Source organism: Prionailurus bengalensis, chromosome B3 (assembly GCF_016509475.1).
Source record: "Prionailurus bengalensis isolate Pbe53 chromosome B3, Fcat_Pben_1.1_paternal_pri, whole genome shotgun sequence".
Lineage (NCBI taxonomy): Eukaryota > Metazoa > Chordata > Mammalia > Carnivora > Felidae > Prionailurus > Prionailurus bengalensis.
In genome coordinates this window covers 32219719-32239971 of record NC_057355.1, presented here as the reverse complement: position 1 = coordinate 32239971, position 20253 = coordinate 32219719, and the positions used below count along the sequence as shown (strand labels likewise).

Below are 20253 nucleotides of genomic sequence, written 5' to 3'. Positions count from 1 at the left end.
AGTAGGATTCTCACTTTGCTTTTCTCTCCAAATGGAAAGCTGTTTCTCTCAACAACTTTTATTGAATAATCCACTCTTGCCTTGATCTGAAATGCCCTCTAATGCTCTACCAAATAACCAAGTAGTCATGAGTATGTTTGTAAATATCTGTTCTGGGCCAATGATCTGACTATTCCTTCGCTAATCCTTACTGCTGTGGGGAATGCTGTAGCTAGCTTCATGTTTGATAAGGCAAATTAAATTCCCATTCTCCCTCATTTTTGCTTTTCTTTTGTTCTTACAGTTTATGTAATTTCAGAACCTACATATTCGTTGGGATTTTATTAAATCTGGGGGGAGTTGGCTTCATCTCTGTTTATATCTTTTGAGTTTTATAGTGCTATGGACATACTTCTTGAACTTTTAAATTATAGTTTAATTTATAATATTTAATAACCCTGTGAATGAGATATTTTCCATTATAATTTCTAGCTGGTCATCATTAACATGCTCTAGGCCTCCTGATTCATGTATATTGGTATTCGACTAGCCATCTGATTGAGCTCTTTCCTTTTTGTAAGGTTTTCTAATTGATTCTTTTGGATTTTCTAGGTAAACAATCATATCATCTGCAAATAATAAAAACCTTTTTCTCTCCAGTATTTATGCATATTTCCTCATTGTAGCTTTGTTTCATTAGCTAGGACTGCCAGAACAATATTGAATACTGTGAAGAAGTGGTCAGGAAAGGCAACTTTATCTTATTCCTAGCTTTCATGAGAAAGTTTATGCATTCTAGTACACTGTTTATTATTGGCTTCCTTGGGCAACTTGACAAAATCACATTCAGAAAGTTGCCTCCCACTTCTCTCTTACTACGAAGTTTTTTGTGGCTGCCATTTTGTTTTATTTTTAACTCGGGAATGGGTGGTCTTTGATTCTGTGAAGGTGTCCTTTTACCTTTCAGTGTGATGAATTATACAGAAGTATGTTTCTTTATGTTGAGCCGTTTTTTCAATTCCCAGGAGAAACAACCCTATTGGGTCCTGATACTATTATTTTAATTCATAGCTAGATTCCATTTAATACTGTCTTATTTAGGCTATTATCTATATTTATAAATGTGATCAAATTTTATGAATATGTGTGATTTCTTTTACGTTTTTTGATCCATTTTCTACTAATCTCCTTCAGAGAATTTGTAAGCTTGTTTGAACATGGTGTACACACACATACACACACACGTAAATTGCTTAGCACAGTGCCTGGCACATATTAAGCACACAGTCAACGTTAAAATCCAGTTCCTATAATTTCTCTGTTCTGCTTTAGAACAGTTCAAGAACATATGCAATTTGGGGTTTGTAGAAGTTTCTTGAGAAACTATCGGAGACTGGTACTTTTTTTGAAGAGTCAGGTTTTTTCCTTGGTATTGGTCTGTTTTGGATCTTGAGTCAGATTTTCTGAAAATCTGCCAGTTCATCCTAAGTTCTTTCATAATTAAAACATTTCTTTTATACCTGTAACTATGCCCCTCTTTCTTATTTCTTTTTTTTTTTTTTTTTTTTTTAACATTTATTTATTTTTGGGACAGAGAGAGACAGAGCATGAACGGGGGAGGGGCAGAGAGAGAGGGAGACACAGAATCGGAAACAGGCTCCAGGCTCTGAGCCATCAGGCCAGAGCCCAACGCGGGGCTCGAACTCCCAGACCGCGAGATCGTGACCTGGCTGAAGTCGGACGCTTAACCGACTGCGCCACCCAGGCGCCCCATCTCTTTCTTATTTCTAAATAAGATGTTAGTGGCTTACAAGTGGTCCCACCTCTGATGTAGGGGTTGGGGTGGGTCCAGGTACAATGGGCAGGGCTGGTCCAGCCAAGAGCATAGGATTCCCATCCCTTGAGCAAGGTGGATGGTTTCACAAACCTGATCATATTGCTTAAAAATCATACACAGACACTCACGATTCACACTGTTTTCACGATTTGCTAGCAGTTAATGGGAACACTCAACTTGTTTTTTCTGCACAAAACTTCAGTGCCATAAATAACCCAGAGCTTTCTTCAGGTCACAATGCGGTCACAAGCCACTCCATCCTTTGACACCAAGCTGATTTAGGACTCTGGTTGGGGAGCAGCACCACAGGTGGCTTTAAACTCAGAACTCAGCTTGGGAATGTCTGTCCTGGGCCACTGGCATTGATCCTGATCACCACTTCCACCACTGGTGTGGACTCCTTTTTTTTTTTTTTTTTTTTTAACGTTTATTTATTTTTGAGAGACAGAGAGAGATAGAGCCCAAGCAGGGGAGGGGCAGAGAGATGGAGACACAGAATCGGAAGCAGGCTCCAGGCTCCCAGCTGTCGACCCAGAGCCCGACTCGGGGCTCGAACCCACAAAGTGTGAGATCATGACTCGAGCCGAAGTCGGGACGCCCAACCGACTGAGCCACCCAGGCGCCCTGCGTGGAGTACATTTCCTGCTTCTTCTATGTGGCACGCAGTCTGCTAGGTGCTAGGGTATAAATGTGAACAGATACAGCCCTGGCCCTCTGCGAGGTCGCCGTCTGGTGGAAGAACCAGATCTGCAACTAACCATCAAGGCTAGAAAGTGCCAGGAGGAAATCTGCTCACCCTGAGCTTGGATAATTGCCCTTTTCACACTGTCTTCTACCTTGCTATCTTACACGTTCCCTTGCCAGTATCCCCATGCGCACTGGGCTGACATCGGGATGTGTGCTCAGTCATTTGTTAAGGACAGAAAGCAGGAGGAGCGCAGGCCCAAAAGCGAGTCATCTTCGAAAAGGCATTGACTGGCGTATGCAGCTTCCAAGAAGGTGTCACATTTAGCCTGACACTTGAGAAAGGAGAAACGGCATTGGGGGCAGGACAGGGTGGACCAGGAAGCCTGTACAAAGGCAGAGGCACTAGTCAGTCGGCTGCATTTCAGGAATTGCAAGTAAAGGGTATGCCTGAAGGCAGGGGCTGGAAGAGGGAACTGGGGTCAGACATGGGAGGCTTAGAGGATTTAGAACTTTATCCTAAAATTTTAGGACATAGATTATTCTCAGCTTGTTCTTTTTTCGTGCATTTCACTCTCGTTTTACCAGTGAACAGTCTATAGAACACACTTTGAGAGGGACCCTATGGGGGGGCTCTGCTGGAAGCCCACTGATGGGTGTTAAGGCAGAGGGTGGGAGGGTCAGATTCTCTCCCTGCACTGTGGTTCTGTGAAGTGGGTAAGTTTGGGAGCCAGGAGACCCAGTATTTGTTTCTTCGGCTGCATACTTATTTATATTTCACCCCATTCCATAAAGCATTTGAGGAGATTGACCACTGTGCTGTTGGGCATACGTACCTAGCAGAAACTGAAGCAAAGGACCTGGACCAGGGGAAAGGGAGCCCCATTAGGAGACTGAGGCTGTGGTACAGATGGGGGTGAGGTCTGCAAGAATGCGGAGATGGAGGAATGGGGAAGGGGCCCAAATCTCACACTACCAGGGCCTGCCTCACCTGGAGTTAAAGGTGACCGCCAACCTTTCCATTTTTGGGATTGCTGGGGAGTGCCTTTTGCCCAATAGTAATATTGAGTCGAGGACAGCAGTTGGAACTGACTCCCATAGCTGGGTGTCAGATCCCAAAGCTTGGCCGGATGGGGTGGGGGAATTAATCCAGAGGCATCAAAGCTTATAGCCAGAAAGCATTTGGATTAGTTGAGTGGAAAAAACAAAAGATCTGTTAATCCAGTTTGAAAGGTGTGATGAGACCATAACCTGGGAAAAGAGTTCCCAAGGCCAGAAGTTGGAATGATTTCACAAGAGGACAGGGAGAAGCAGGCGGGACAGCCCAGGGGAAGGTTCAGGGCAGAGACGGACAGGTCGCAGTGGCAAAGCTGGGGACAAGGAAGGCAAGGGCTGCTAGCTGAGAAGGAAATGGAAAAGACATCCTCATGGACCTCATGGGCTCCCCCTCAGGGCTGGGTGGGGGAAGAAGGCCAGATGCCACAGGTGCAAACTATGAGGAGCCCCCTTGCCCTCATGAACCAAGCAAGTGCCTCCTGAAATTCGTTTGCACCCTCGGTGTCCGGCTGTCCTCCTTGGCCCAGCCCTGTCTGGGGCCTTCCTGGTACCCTCTGTGAAGTTATCAGTAAATTGCGTCTTCTTGGGGATTGATGATCTTACCGGGGTTGAAAGCTGACCCAGAAGCACCACATGAGCAAGCAGAAGGATGCTGCCAGGAGTTAGGGCACAAAGAATCCATTTCCAAGTTTTTCTATGAACTCACCCAGGGGACTTGTTTTCTGAGCCAAGCCAAGAGCAACTGCTTTTCCTTTCATGGGGGTGGGGGGCATGGAGCCCCAAGGTAGATTTGGTTGAATGCGTAGATAAGAGGGCCATGTGAAGTGTACCTTGAAGAGGTTTGTCTGTATGAGATACAACGAAAACAAACGTGTAAATTAGTAACAAATTTTTAGTCAGTCTCTTAAGCAAAAATGAATGAATGGCTTATGTAAGAAGTGAACAGGGTTGTGGCCAGCCTCTGACCCTACTTGATTAGATATTCATATTATGTCAACAGGACCTGCTTTCTCTGTATTTCTTGTGACCCTTCTTTGCTCCAAGTCAGCCCCACTCACAGAAGGGTTTCTTCCTGTCGCTTGCCAGATGATTGCAGCTCCAGAGGCCCTTGTACACACCCTCATTCTCAAATCCAGTGGGAGAGAGCAAGAATCCCTTCCCGGATTCTAAGCCTAGTCTGAGTATGCTTCTGATTGGATCAGACACCCATCCATGCAGGCGACAGGTTTGAAGCCAGCCTCAGATGAAGCTTCCCAACTCCTGGGAACCTGGGCAGTCCCTTTCCAGCAGGAGGCGTTTTCCCTTTTCCAACCTGGGCAGAGAATGGGCTCTTCTGGTTGGAGTATCCCTTTTATTAATACTTATCTGTCTTTTGAGATGTTTTTCCTGGGCTGTTATCTTAATTCTCATGCCTTCTTGAAAGATTATTGAGGAAGAGAGAACTGTTCCCATTGTATCAATGAGGCAAGAGTCCAATGCATTAATGGGAGCTAACCCAACTGGGAGAACTTGTCTGAGCCAAGACCCAAATGGGGTAGAGGGTTTCCTGACTGCAAACCGTGTGTGTGTGTTTCCTGGCACTGCTGGCCACTACAGGCAGGCAGTCCTCAACTAACAACTGGGCTGAGTTGCAAAAAAGGATTCTGCAAGTTGCTTGTTTAGAACTCGAGTGTTTTTTTCCCCTCAGAAGTGGATTATTAAAAGAAAGCGTGCTATTTAAGAAATGATAAATTTAATTTTCCTTAACTTTAGCAGAAGAAAAAGATACTGAAGAAAAATTTTACTGAAGTAAAATTAGACTTTACTAAACTTCAAAGAAATGTTTCTTCATTGTAAAATGTTTCCTAAAATATCTAAGACTAAGCAAAAAAAAAATACTAAGACATTAAGAGGTTGTAGTTATTATAGTTTGGTTTTAATGAAACATTTCCATTTTAGACAATAGTAGCTAGAGTCTCTGCTGAAAAAGATCAGGATGGCCCACTCCCATCTATCTCTCTTGCTTCTATGTTAAAATGGCTCTCATGCATGGCCCTGGCCTTTGTACTTTAGCATTCGTTCCTATAAATTCTTTGTTTCAATTCAGCTCTTAATTGGATGGATGTTGTCAGTAAGCAGTCTAAATTCCTAGGATGTCTTAGTATTGAAAATGTCTATCAGTTGCTCTTCTGTTTGAATGATATCTTGGCTGGGTATAATATACCTGGGTTACACTGTTGCCTTTAGAATTTTGTAGACTTTGCTGCATAGTCTTCCAGCATCAAATGTTCATGAGGAGAGGTCTGAGGCCAAATTTATTTGCTTTTTCTGTCTTGATACCTAAAGGTATTTTCATTCTTGAAGTTTATTAATTTAACCAAACTGTCTTGGTGTTGAGCATTTTGTATCCAATTCTGAAACCTGGCAGACTTCTTCAATCTAGAAATTCTCCTTATTACAGGGAAATTTTCTTACTCCTTCTCTTTTTTCCTCCTCATTGTACTCTTTTTTGCTCTATTGCCATTAGTATTATAATGTATTAGTATTATTTCTTGGGTTTTTCTGATTCATAATCTTAACAGTATTACTATGATTTGGGGGGAACTGATTTGTTTAATGACTCTTGAATGAGTAATGAAGATGATGATAAATCATTTTATACACATTGTAGTAAAAGTATTTGAGACTATCAAAATTGTTGCACGTAAGGATTTACTGCCTGTTTTCTATTTTACCAGAGTCATTAACATTTAATGATTAACTTCAGTCTTTGAATTTTGTAACAAATTCCGCTTTGGTATCTCTTACAATTTGGATTTATTCTGCCAAAGCTGTTAGAGTTAGAAAAGCATTTCAAGATTGGTATAGCCAAGTAGAAGAGCTGCCTTTTTATGCCATGTGTCACTTGACTGATAAACAGTGTTTATTGTTAACTTAATCAAATCATGTTTTTCTTATTCATGGCTTTAATTAACCGATTGTTTTAGCTACTTCCATCTCTTTTGCCATCTCATGTACTGAAATTAGATCAGATTTAAATAGTCTGTAGTCACTGTACTCATCTATGTGATAAACCTTGTCTTGCTGCCTTGCAACATTTCCTGGCGTGTAAATCCCTACTTCATCACTGTTCACTAACATTCAATATTGTATAATTGTAGTCCATTATGATAAAATGCAGTGAATTCCAAGTTATCTAAAACTCTGTTCCAAAAATCAAATATCCTTTATTAACATATAGCTTATGTGATGCTTTAAAAATGTCTTGCACTTGATACTGTTTTGACTATACTTCTGAGGGGGCTCATTGCAATGGTCCCAGCGTATGACGATCATCACATTTTAGAAATACCGTGTTGGTGGCACTGGGAAGAGTTGATTGGAAAGACCAGAGGCAGGGAAGCCTGTTAGGGGATATGCCAAAGGAGATAAGTTGTGATCGAGGCAAGAACAAAGGTGTGTAGCAATGGGAACTCATGTGACAGATTTAGGAGCCAGGATTCTACCTCGGTCGTCTTTACATCCTAGTGCCATGCTTGTGCATAGTTGGTATTTACTATTTGTGGGGGGAGGGTAAATGAAGGTAGAGTCAGCAAGAGTTAGTGATTTGTTGAAGTGGTTGGAGGGGGGTGCGTATCTGGCGTTCCCCCTTGGTCTCTGGCTTGAGTGGCCTTTCAGTGGGCCATAATGGACATGCCAGCCCTCTGTCTTGGGAGCAGGGACCTGACTAGAAAAGAGTGGGGAAGGTAGATGCTTGATGGGCATTAAACGAGGGCAGTTGTCTTGATGGGCACTGGGTGTTGTATGTGAGTGTTGAACCACTGAATTCTACTCCTGAAACCAATATTGCATGGTATGTTAACTAACTAGAACTTACATGACAGTCTGAAGAAAAAAGAAAAGAGTGGGGAAGGAAAAGCACAAACTTTCTCTTCCTCATTCTTGGCTGTGGGGTTGGCATAAGATGGGTGTGAGAAACAGACAAAGCTTCCTCCTCTTACCTTTTCTCGCTGCTGCCTTTCTGGTGTCTTCCTCTCGGAGCCTTAGGTTCTCCGATCTCTGTCACCACCTTCTCAACCAATGAAGAGTTGGAGGAGGGGAAGTCAATAGGAATAATGCTTTCGCTCTAAGTATCCCAGGCTCTGCAATTACCCATCTCTTCTCCTGGCTTCAGAAATCTTTCCTCAACTCTGTTTCCCAGCAGAGCAGGAAACCAGTCTGATTGAAAGCATTCATATTTGTATGTAAATGACACATGTATCCCTTTAATTGCCCTCTAGCCAATAATTTGAGTTTCCAAAGGAGGCTGTTCCTTTTGCTATTCCCTCAAAGTGAAAGCTCCCTGTCACTCTCTTGGAAGTGAGCATGGTAGAGTAGAGAGTTTTTCAGTTCCCATTCAGACCAGCCGGGCCCTGCCCTGGAGTCCTGCTCTGGGGCCAGCTCTCCTCCACGGGTCCCATTTTCATAGGATTTTTGCTTCCTGGATTTCCCAGCCCTGTTTCTTAGAACAGCAGAAGTGGCATACCGCTCTGGTCTCAGCAGGAGGTGTGGCTACACTGGGCTGGCCTGACCCTAGTGGGAAGGGGACAGCCCAGAGACCACACTCAATATGATGTTTCCGTACTGTCTGAGGTTGAGAGGTTGACTTACCAACAGTAGGGCTAATGTCCCTGCCGTGCAAACATGTGTAGTTAATGCCTCCCCTTCTTGCATGGCTCCAGAATGTCCAATGTGTCGCTGGCACTGTGCAGGTGACTTCCCATACACCAGCCCATCTTTGTCCTTGCAACAGACTATGAGAGGCATTCTTATTTATCCCCATTTTATAGACAGGGAAGTTAAGACTCGAGAGAAAGTATTTTACTCCAGGCCTTGTAGCTAGGAATCAGAAGGGTTCAGATTCAGGCCCAAGGCTGCCCACCTCCAGGACCCATATCCTTCCTGCTGTCACATGGCCTCTGGCATGGCAATTTAAGACATAGGCAGCTTTCAGATAGGGAGACTGAGAACCCAGGAAACATGTTGAGGCTTCTAACTAAAATATTAACGACATAGTCAATTCACTGAACAGTCATAAAGGGACAAGCAAAACAATACATGTCAGGGAAGAAGAGGAAAAGCTTTATTATTCCTAGATGGAATGTTTTCTGAGGGTTCTCCATTGCCTCCTCTTTAAAGTCCAAACTCCTTCACTTAGAATTGATTATGGAAATTTTGGGAAAATCTAAATAGATGAAAAGGGGGAGGGAGGGAGAAAGAGAAAGAAGTAACTCCCATCAATATAGACTGTTTACTCTCCTTCCTGCCGTCCCTATAATCACATAAGCCAAACTGAACAGAAGCAGATAGTTCTGTAACTTGCTTTTCTCATGATAGGAAGTTGTGAATGTCTTTCCGAAAAGTACATAGTTTTGAATTTTTAGGTAGTCGCATCTGTTGAGTGTATGATTTCTTCAGTGGTTATAAGGTCTTTACCATCATCAGTAGTCAACTATCACACCTCTATGGTGTTATGGTTCATAGTTAAGTCTGTGACCCACCGGAAATGGATTGCGGCATCACGTGTGAAACAAGCCCTAATTTGCTTCTCCCCACCGCAGTAGCCGGTTTTCTCGATTCTGATTGTTGAGTGGAATTGTTTAATGTCCATTAGCGTGGGATGCTTTCTTTATTCTATAAAATATCACATTCTTATACAGATGCCAGGACCTAGATAAGTAATATCTGGTCTGTTCTGCTGATTTTCCTTCCTTTTTACTCTTGGACTAGTGCCACACACACTTCATAAAATAATGGTAGTTCTATCCTATGTTATCTGGCAGAGAAAATTCCCCTTTCTGACACTGATTTCCCCAAAATTCCTTTTTTTCCCTTTAAGTTTATTTAGGAGAGAGAGAGAGAGAGAGAGAGAGCGAGCGCGAGCGGGGTCGGGGAGGGAAGGGACAGAGAGAGAGGGAGAGAGAGAATTCCAAGCAGGCTCCGCACTGCCAGCACAGAACCCAACATGGGGCTCGAACTCATGAACCTTGAGATCATGACCTGAGCAGAAACCAAGAGTTGGTAGCTTTTAACCGACTGAGCCACCCAGGTGCCCTTTCCCCAAAATTTCTTAACTATTTGATCTGTTTATTCTGTCCTGTGAAATTGACAATCCATTGGTGAAGTTTCAAACTCTCATCTGTAATTTGATTAAAATTGCTTTAAACCTTTATCTGAACTTGAAGAGAATCGATATCGTGATATTTATTTAGTGTTTCCAGTTGGGGCCTTGAGACACTCTTCTGTTTTTTAGATTCTTTCTCAGTGGAATTCTTTTTTTCCCATGTATATATTTTTTGTTAGAAGTATGTCTACTTTTTTTTTTTTTTTTTGAGCATTTGAAAATTGTTGTTTGTGAATGAGAGCTTGGGAATTTTTTCCATAATTCTTTTCATTTGAATTGCTGGGATAGCATTCCATTGTATGGTTGTATCATAATTTATGCAACTGTTTGCCTAGCGTGTTTCAATTCTTTGCCATTATGGACTGTGTTGCATTGTACAGATGTTATTTTGTACATGTTGAGGTAGAGCTACAGAATAGATACGCAGAAGGGGGATTGTTGGGTCAGAGGATAAATACATTTGTGATTTTGATGGATATTGCCAAACTGCCCTCTGTAGAGTTATTAGTTCTTTTCATAATTGCTCAGCATTTCTTGTTAATGGTATCATTGGTGAGCGCTAATATCTCAGTCAATTATAATGATCACAGTCTTTGTTGAGAACATATATGTAGGACTTCTCTCATTTGATCCTCTATAGAATTCCCATATGAGGTGGGGGTTATCCCTGTTTTACAGATAGAAGATAGAGGCAAAAAGAGGTTAAGTGACTTGCTAAGGGCACAGAGCTGAGGTCAGATCCACAGTTGCCCTCTGCTTCAGTTGACCCTTACCTCAGTCACTGGCCCTGCCTCTTGGTGATGGGTCTCTGTTACTTAGATCAGATTTCCCCATGTTGGAGTTGCTGAGTGCTCTTGACCCAGTGGCAACTCCCATGCTTCCCTCACGCTCTGGGCTCTCCAGGAAACCTCAGTTAGCCTAGCATAAATCTCCTGTATTTGATCAAGAGGTTCGAGCTCTGGAGCCTTGCCCTCTTCGGTGGTCTGGGGAGGTTGAGAGCCGACAAAGCCGAGGACCAGTGCCTCGTGCCACAATTTTGGAGTCAGGTTGGCCAGCACAGTCTCTGCTGGCAGTTCCAGGACAAGTGGATCTTTAACTGAGGCCAAAGTGGCTCCAGCTAAGAGCCTCTCTCCTGGCCTCAGGTGGGCTGACTTATTATCATTGCTGTTGATAACAGATGATAGCAATATTTCTGGGGAAGTAACTAACAATATTTTCCTGGTAGTATTTGAAGAGGCAGCATTATAGCGTTTCAGAGCATGGACTTGCGCCTGGCTGGCTGGGTTTTTATATTAGTTTCCGATTGCTGCTGTAACAAATTACCACAAATTTAGGAGCTTAAAACACTACACATTTGTTACTATGTACCTCTGGGGGTCAGAAGTCTGAAATGGGTCTCCCTGAGAGAAAATTAAGATGTCGGCGGGGCCGTGTTCCTTCTGGAGGCTCTTGGGGAGAATCTATTTTCTTGCCTTTTCCAGTTCCTAGAAGCTGCCTGTATTCCTCGGTTCATGACCCCCTTCCATCTTTAAAGCCAGCAGGATAGCACGAGACCTCTGCTTCCATTATCACGTCTTCCTCCTCACACCTGCCTGCCTCCCCTTTTCCTTATAAGGACCCTCATAATTACACTAGGTCCACCTGGATAATCTTCCCATCCCAAGATCCTTAACTTAATCACATATACAAAGTCCTTTTTGTCATAGAAGTTAACATACTCCAGTTCTGGAATTAGTACATTATTCTGCCTCCTACAGTTTGCCCTCTGGACTCTATCACTTACCAACTGTGATCCTGGACGAGTTATTGTACCTCTTGTTCAGTTTCCTCATCCTTAAAATGGGGATATAATAATTCCTACTCTGTAGGATTGTTAGGAGGATTAAAAGAGTGATATTTCTCAAATACTCATAATATTGTCTGATACATAATAAATGCCGTGCAAGTGCTAGCTAAAATATATTAAGTAAATGAAAATAATGCACACCCTTTGATTTAGCATTCCTATTTTTTGTAACCTATTTCATAGAAACAAAAGCATCCATGTGTTAGACCACATAGAGCTTTATCCATATTGACAAAGTACAAATAGGAAATCACTAGAATGTCCATTAACAGGAGAATGACTGGATCAGTTGTGGTACAATGTGGAATTTAAGGGGGCTATAAAGAGAATACATTAGATCTATACTTATTAGACCTAGAGGAATGTCCTGAACAAAAGTTAAATTAGAGGAGGAAGCTACAAAGACATTACTCATGATCTTTTATAGCATGATCTTTTTTTTCTTTTTAAGAACATCAACCCACCAAAATTGTTGTAGATACTTGAGCCAATTATTTAACCACTGATTGTCTCCCTTTCTTCATCTGTGAAATGAGAACAGCAATAATTCTCCCCTCAGAAACTCTAGTGAGGATTATATGGGATGAAATGTGAAAGCACCTGGGTGGCTCTGTAGGTTAAAGCCTCTGACTCTGGATTTCGACTCAAGTCATGATCTCAGTTCATGAGTTCAGGCCCCTCCTTGGGCCCTGCACTGATAGTGTGGAGCCTACTTGGGATTCTCTCTTCCTCCCTCTCTGCCCCCCGCCCCCAAACTGTCTATCTCAAAATAAATAAACTTTAATACCTTTTTTTAAAGTTTATATATTTTTGAGAGAGCAAGCGTGTGTGCACGAGTTGGGGAGGGGTAGAGAGAGAGGGGACAGAGAATCCTCAAGCAGGCTCCGCGCTGTCAGGGCAAAGCCTGATTGCTGGCTTGAACTCACCAACCCCAAGATCATGACCGGAGCCGGAGTCAAAAGTCCAAGGCTTAACCTACTGAGCCATCCACGCACCATGCACCACCTACCCGGTAAACTTTAAAAAGAAAGGGGATGAAATGTATCAAGTCCTTAAAATCCTTCAAGCAGTCTGGATATTTGTGTGAAGTGGTTTGAGCAGACAGTTGTGGAAGGATGCACCCCAGTGCTCACCTGGTTGCCTCGGAGGCCGGGGAAAGGAAATTCAGAAACGGTGTGGAGAGACAATCTGTGTATCTGTGCCTTGTTTCACGACTGGAGGCTAGCTGTTGTTACTTAAGTAACTTTTTTACGTTCTAATGCTCTATGGGTAGTTTGGAGACCACAAACTGAATGGAGAAAAGCACGAACCTAGGGACCTACCATGATTCAAAGTTTTGTAATTTTTGAAAAGAGTTTAATAACAAAAATATAAAGGGGTTAGAAGCAGGAGAGCCCTAACTGAGGCCGGCCTTGTGTGTCTGCAGCATCTACTGCCGAGGCTGCTCCAAGCCGCTGTGCTGCTCGTGCGCGCTCCTGGATACCGGCCACAGCGAGCTCAAGTGCGACATCAGCGCGGAGATCCAGCAGCGGCAGGACGAGCTGGACGCCATGGCACAGGCGCTGCAGGAGCAGGACCGCGCCTTTGGCGCGGCGCACGCGCAGATGCACGCGGCTGTCAGCCAGTTGGGCCGCATGCGCGCGGACACCGAGGAGCTGATCCACGCGCGCGTGCGCCAGGTGGTAGCGCACGTGCTGGCCCAGGAGCAAGAGCTGCTGGAGGGAGTGAGCGCGCGGTACCAGCGAAGCTATGATGAGATCGCGGGCCAGCTGGGCCACCTGGAAGCGGTGCTGCAGCGCATCCGCGTGGGAGGCGCGCTGGTGCAGAGGATGAAGCGCTACGCCTCTGACCAGGAGGTGCTGGACATGCACGGCTTCCTGCGAGAGGCGCTCAGCCGCCTGCGCCAGGAGGAGCCCCAGAACCTGCAAGCCGCCGTGCGCACCGATGGCTTCGACGAATTCAAAGTGCGCTTGCAGGGACTCGTCTCCTGCATCACTCAGGCGACGGGTAAGCACCCGAGCCACCCTTGTGGCCGACCTGTTTACCATTTAAGGGCCTGTGCCTTGCTGTCGCTCCCTGGGGGAGACAGGGCAGAAAAGGAAGCCGTGGGTTTGTTTTTAGTTTTGTTTTTGTTTAAAGTCAGATTTGCTCACATCGTACATTCCAGAGCACAGGACAAGGAGGAGAGGAGGCCCTGATGTGCGTCTGCAGCCCTCCAGAGGGGTCACGTTTTACTAATTTACAGGGCCCTGTGGATTAGCTGTGATCTTGTGACCCTTGGAGAATTAAGAAACTACTAAGCTGAGAACCAGACACAGTATCATTTTAGCCCCAAAGGGATAACCACTTCAGGAAATTCTCTTAAGCCTCCTGTCTAGCAATAGAGAAGTCAACTGGAACGTGAGGTTAGAGCAGAAGGGGACTGAGAAAACCCCCTGGAGTGGTTGGGTGTTTACCAGAAACCATACTGCACCTCAGTGGAGGAGATGCTTCGCCTCCAGCATGGCCTGCTGTCTGGACCAGCTGCCTACCTTTGTGGGCCCTTGGGAAGTGGAGAGCAGACCAATTTGTGACCTCAGCAGTTGTCCAGTCCAACTGGGGCAAGATGGGAGCACATCACGTAGCTGGAGAATGAGGCAGTGCTTGGCTCTGCAGTCCAGATCCAGGAGTTGGAGCAGCTCTGTATGAGCTGGTGACGTCATCGGGGCTTTCAAGGGACGCCAAGGGGAGGGGGGTGCCCCAAAGGGCCTCCAAGGTGAGGAACCTTTAACAGCTCTTTGAGGAAATCTCTAGGCTCACATCTGAGCTCTGAATAGCTGGTGTGAGGATGCCCTTACTGGGAAAGAGGTGGGTGGCAACAGAATCTGAAGGCATCCGGGCAAGTGCCAGTGATGGGGGCTCAGTCACTCACGCCTGCCCTTGGAGCTGATGGCTGTGGGCTCATACCACCAAACTGTGCCTCGGTGGCAGCCAAGAGATGGACAGAGATGCACCTGGGGTTTGCACTCTCTAATGCCACCCTCTCCCTTCTGGCTGGGTTCATGCTCACTGCAATCAGGGAGCTCTCCTTCCAAATGACAGCCCCTCCATGGAGCTGCCCCAGTGTTGTGAGAGGCCCTGAAGAATGAGTCTCTAGGAAAAGCAGCAGAGACATTTCCTCTGTCACTGTCCCAGGCGAAGATGCCTCCCACCGGGGATGTCCCTGACTTGCCTGTGACCTTTTCTGTGTTCTCCAGATGCAGCTCTACACAAGAGGGCCAGCCCAGAGGCTGTCAGCACTCCCAGGGACTCTTCTGACATTGACCTGGTAAGATGGGTTGAGGTCTCAAGGGGAGCTGGTATGGTCCCACAGGTCAAACGGGTTCAGAGTTCCCCTGTGTCAGGAAGGAACCTGAGTCTTGTTGTCCCCTGTGTCTGCAGGCATTAGAGAGGGGAGAGTGCCCGAGAGGGACAGCAAGTGGCCGGACTGGAGCTTTCGGTGGGAAGGAGTAAAGGAAGGGCAGGTGAACTGGCTGGCTCTGAGATCTTAAATGCCAAAGTCGCACTTGATAGATTTGAGAGGGGTGAGAACCAGGGATGGACAGGAGGTGAAGAAAGCGGCCACTGGTGGGTGGCCCTGACAGATGGTGGTAGATGACATCTCCCTTACCCTGTCTCCCATCCTAGATATGTGAGCATTTTCCTGGAATCAACACGGAGGCCTGCCCCACTTCTCCCCCGCCCCCAACATGGTTCTTGGAGAGGAGAATGGGGCCAGGAGGCAGACCTCAGTCCCAGCAGGTTGGGTTTCATTGGTGTGATTTCAGGACCAGCATATATGCAAGAATCATAGTTTCTCAGGGTTGGGAGGTGTCCATACCCCCTCTAACGTCAGCATTCCCTCTACAGCCTTGACCTATGGCTGTCTATACACACACACACCTCCCAAGGACAGGAAGCTCACTCATGCTTGAGACAGCCACCCCCATCTCTGGACTGCCCTTAGATTGCTTCCCTGGGAGAAAATGCAGTGGTACCCCTTTGGCTTGCCCTCTCAAGTGCTTACATGCATGGCTCCTCTGGGATAAGCTTCCTGAGATCCTTCCTTGGACTAGGCGTCTGGTCTCCTCCACGTCCTGGTCATCTGGGTCTGCCTGTGTCTGCCTGCCAAAGGTGTGGGCCCAGGACTGATCAGACTTCCACAGAAATCAGGTCTTCTGGTGGTAGCGGTCAGGTGGCGAGCCTAGCTTTGTCATGCATGGCCGTTGGGGGAGAGAGATTGTTGTAGGCAGAGGCAATCTGGAGAGACTTCCTGGAGAATGCAGGATTTAGGAACTGAGAGTTTTAGAGCTAGGAGAGCGCATGGAGTCTAACCCTCTATTTTGCATAGGTTGAGGCCCAGAGAGAGGGTGACAACCCCAGGCCACATGACACAGCAAGCTAGGGATAGGATTAGAGGCAGACTCCTAACTGCTTTGGGTCCTGCATCCCCACATATGTAGCTTGAAAAGTAAAAAAGGACATTTTTATTATATTTTTGAAGTAATACAATCACACGGTCAGAAGTAAAAACATAGAATGATAAATATGTCAACTACACTTCGATTCTTAAAATCCATTGATTTGTACGCTTACCATTTGTACATTTCACTGTATATAAATTGTACCTAAATTTTTTTTTTCAGATCCCCAGGTGATGATAATTTGTAGCTAAGTTGAGAACCAATGCTTTGAGGTGGGGGGACACCCCAACATCTCTCTGCACCCCGTTTCTCATTTGAGCTCTCCATTACTCAGCATCACAGAGATTTCTTGTGCAAACTAAGACTGTGTTTGTGCATATCCAATATTTTCACGTAACACCCTACATATGGCACCTTACTGCCCAAATCCTGCACATACAGTATCTGGATCTTAAAAAAGAAAGAAAGTAACATATCATGTCTCCCTCCCTTCTGGTCCCTATCTTTCCACTTCTTATGCCCATATACCTGTCTCTATTTCTTACATATCCTTCCCGAATTTCTTTATGTAATTACAAGCAAATATGATTACAGGTAATTCCATTTTCCATTCTGTTTTTGCACAAAGGTAGCATACCACCCTATGTTCATAGTATTACGCCCCAGGCTTTTTCACCCCACAAAGTATTCTGGAATTCTTACATTTTCAGTAGGTAGGTAGCTTCCTGATGTCTTTTTGTGTCTGCATAGCAGTCTAGTGAATGGGTGTAGCATGTTTTATTTAGCCAGTTCCCTGTCAATGCATATTTAGGTTGTTTTGGTATCACAATGCTAGGATGAATAATGTCCCCCAAAGAAATCCTACGAATAGTTGGGGAAGGTGCCCCAGGTCCACAGAGCTCGGCTGTCTTCCACGTGCCAGTTGCTGGTTCATGAACAGCAAGAGACCCTGTACTATCTCGTATGAGGTCTAGGCATTCTTCCGGGTCTTTGTCTTTATGTGACCTCTCACCATTCGCTACTAAGTAGTTTGAACTTGGAACATCAGAAGAATGCTCTTTCTGCAAAGCCTCTTGCTTTCACTTTGGTAGTAGGCTGGAGGAGGGGGCAGGCAGGCCAGGGGAGCCGGGGGAAGGATGTCGTCTCACTCTGTGAGTGCAAAGGACTGGTGTAGCAGCTCCAGGGAGGCAGGCGTGGCCGGGCAGTCCCTGGAGAAAGTACGGTCGCTCAGCTATGCCAGGAGAAAGGCGACTCTCGGGCCCACGTCCCTGCCTTAGGAGGCAGGAGCTGGGCTTTCCGCCCCAACACTGGATCCCTCTTGAAACTGTTGGTTTACTTTCATTTCAGTCATGTATCTGCACAGAGGTGACGAGAAAACACAGCAACAGCCTTAGCTAGAACTCCCCAGCTTGGGGGCCATCTTTCTTCCATTTCCTCTAGACTCTTCGTCATGACGTTATAATACTTGAATGGAAAAAATAAAACATTTTAAAGCTACCAAACAACAAATTGGGCATCATGATTTTTTTTTTTTTTTTTTGTGAGCCTTCTTGTCTGTCCCCTGCTTCATTAACACAGGAAGGAGGGCATCGTGGGTGGGACAGAGGCAGAGAATCCCAGGCCCACTTTCAGGGAGTTTGTTGCCCTTCTGGAAAGAGGGTCTTTCACATACCAGTGATTTGTAGATCCAGACATGAAAGGACCTTTTTAACTTTTTAAACAAATTTTTTAATGGTGATAAAATATACATAACATAAAATTTACATAGAGGTGGAATTGCTGGATCATCTGGTAATTCTATTTTTAATTTTTCAGGAGTCACTATGCAATTTCCTTAGTTGGCCATGCCCTTCTTTGTTCCCACCAACAGTGCACAGCGTTTCCAGTTTCTTTAAAAAAATTTTTTTTTTACATTTATTTGAGAGAGAGAGAGAGACAGAGCACAAGCTGGGGAGGGGCAGAGAGAGAAGGAGACCCAGAATCCGAAGCAGTCTCCAGGCTCTGAGCAAGTGTTCAGCGTAGAGCCCAATGCAGGGTTCGAACCCACAAACCATGAGATCATGACCTAAGCTGAAGTCGGTCACTGAGCCACCCAGGCACCTCATGGGTTTCCAATTTCTTTACCTTCTCATCCACACTTTTTTCACTAATAGCCATCCTAATGGGTGTGACCTTCTCATCCACACTTTTTTCACTAATAGCCATCCTAATGGGTGTGACATCCTAATTAAATTTCTGACCACTACCCATTATAAAGAAATATATTTTATATCTATGGTATATATATGTACACGTGCATAACTGTAGCTAAAATGGAAGTTTTGCAAAATAAATTACCCTTGTTACATGGGTTTTCTGTTCTATACTATTCTGCATAATTTAAAAAATGCTGGTCGTGACCCACTGGATTGCTTTCATGATTCACCAATGGGTCACAGACTATAATCTGAAAAACACTGGTGTAGGGGCACCTGGGTGGCTCAGTCAGATAAGCATCTGACTTCTGCTCAGGTCATGATCTCACAGTCCCTGGGTTCAAGCCCCACATCAGGCTCTGAGTTGACATTGTGGAGCCTGCTTGGGAGTCTCCCTCTCTCTCTCTGCCTCTCCTCCACTTGTGCTTCTCTCTCTCTCTCTCTCTCTCTCTCTCTCTCTCTCTCTCTCTCAAATAAATAAATAAACTTAAAAAAGTTTAAGGAGATTCTCCATTCTCTCCACTTCCCCCAGATACACTCTGATCCAGAGAGACAATTCTCCTCCCTTTCTGTAAAGATGTTAAGAGAAAGAAACCCAGAGAGGGAGGGGAAAAGGAAGTCAGTCCGTTATAGCAATTGATCTGGGAGCCCACATCAAAGTGCTCGATACCAAGAAGCGCCCCACGTCGAGCTCCGGTCCCAGCACGATGGGGCCACGTGGGGCTTTCCCCCACCTGCCCCAGCCCAGGTTTGGCCAGCTAATTCCTGGGGTTCCCCTGTGAGGAAAGCCTGTCCCTGGCTTCCTGATCTTAAAGTCCAGCTTCTGACTTGTCCAGCGTGGCTGTGCTCGAGGAAGCGCCCCCTCCAGCTGGGTGTTGTTTCCTTTCCCTCACCACACGGACCACTGCAGGCGCCTGCTCACGGTCATCTCCTGGGCACACACAGACTTGGAGGCAGCAAGGGGTCAGGATTGCAGGCAGGAGTGGCAGAGTCTGGGCCTCCCCTTTCGGAGGGACACTTCCCAGGTCCCTCGTCACTTATTTTCAGTGAACTGCCCTGCGGATGCTTCCGTTTCACACAGTAGAGAGAAAAGCGGTGTGGGGGGATGTAAGAGAGACAGTGACCAGGAAAGAGAACCACCAGTTCAAAGACGCTACACTCAAACCCTGGTCCAGACCCTCATTAGGTATATGACCTTGGGAAATCAGTCACTTCACCTCTGTGCCTCCTACCCTTCTCTGTAGATTGGCAATAATCACAGGATGGTCCCTATTTCGTTATTTTAACTATAATTGTTTTTATTGTGGTAAAATTCATCTAGGAAAATTCCGTTTTAACTCTTTTCGAGTATACAGTTCAGTGACATTGCACCCTCCAAATCTTGTACAGCCACCCCACCCATCTGGTTCCCAAATATTCCCATTGCCCCGAAAGGAAACCTTGTCCCCATGACGCGGCCACTCCACGTCTGCCCCGCCCCCACCCCCACTCCAGCTTCCAGTCTGCTTTCTGTCTCTATGCGGTCAGCTCTTGTGGATATTTCATATAAATGGAGCCGCACAACATGTATTCTTTTGTGGCTGGCTTCTTTTCACTTAGTGTAATGTGTTCAAAGTTCATCCATGTTGACATACAGAACTTCATGCCTTTAAAAAAAATTTTTTTAACGTTATTTATTTTTGAGATAGTGAGAAAGCATGAGCCGGGGAGGGGCAGATAAAGGGGGAGACACAGAATCCAAAGCAGGCTCCAGGCTCCGAGCTGTCAGCACAGAGCCCGACGCGGGGCTCAAACTCACAACTGCGAGATCATGACCTGAGCTGAGCAAAGTCTGACACTTAACCGACAGAGCCACCCAGGTGCCCCGACTTCATGCCTTTTTATGGCTGGATAAAATTCCACTGTATGACTGTCCGACATTTGGGCTGTTTAGACATTGGGCTGATGTCTCAGAGGCTGGTAGACCTTTGGGTTGTGTGCACCTTTTGGCTGTCGTGAATAGGGCTGGTGTGAACATTTGTGTGCAGGTTTCTGTTTGAACATCTGTTTTCAGTCCTTTGGGTACATGCCTA

The 20253-nt window shown here is 45.5% G+C and overlaps 1 protein-coding gene across 8 annotated transcripts in view; it reads left to right on the top strand.

The window, feature by feature from the left end:
• PML (PML nuclear body scaffold) overlaps positions 1 to 20253 on the top strand; it is a 39209-nt gene that overhangs the window by 4310 nt on the left and 14646 nt on the right. For all 8 annotated transcript variants that reach the window (XM_043555035.1, XM_043555042.1, XM_043555037.1 and 5 more), the window contains exons 3-4: positions 12971 to 13551; positions 14781 to 14851. In XM_043555035.1, coding sequence (XP_043410970.1) covers positions 12971 to 13551; positions 14781 to 14851 — 652 coding nt within the window. The remainder of the gene's footprint in view (positions 1 to 12970; positions 13552 to 14780; positions 14852 to 20253) is intronic.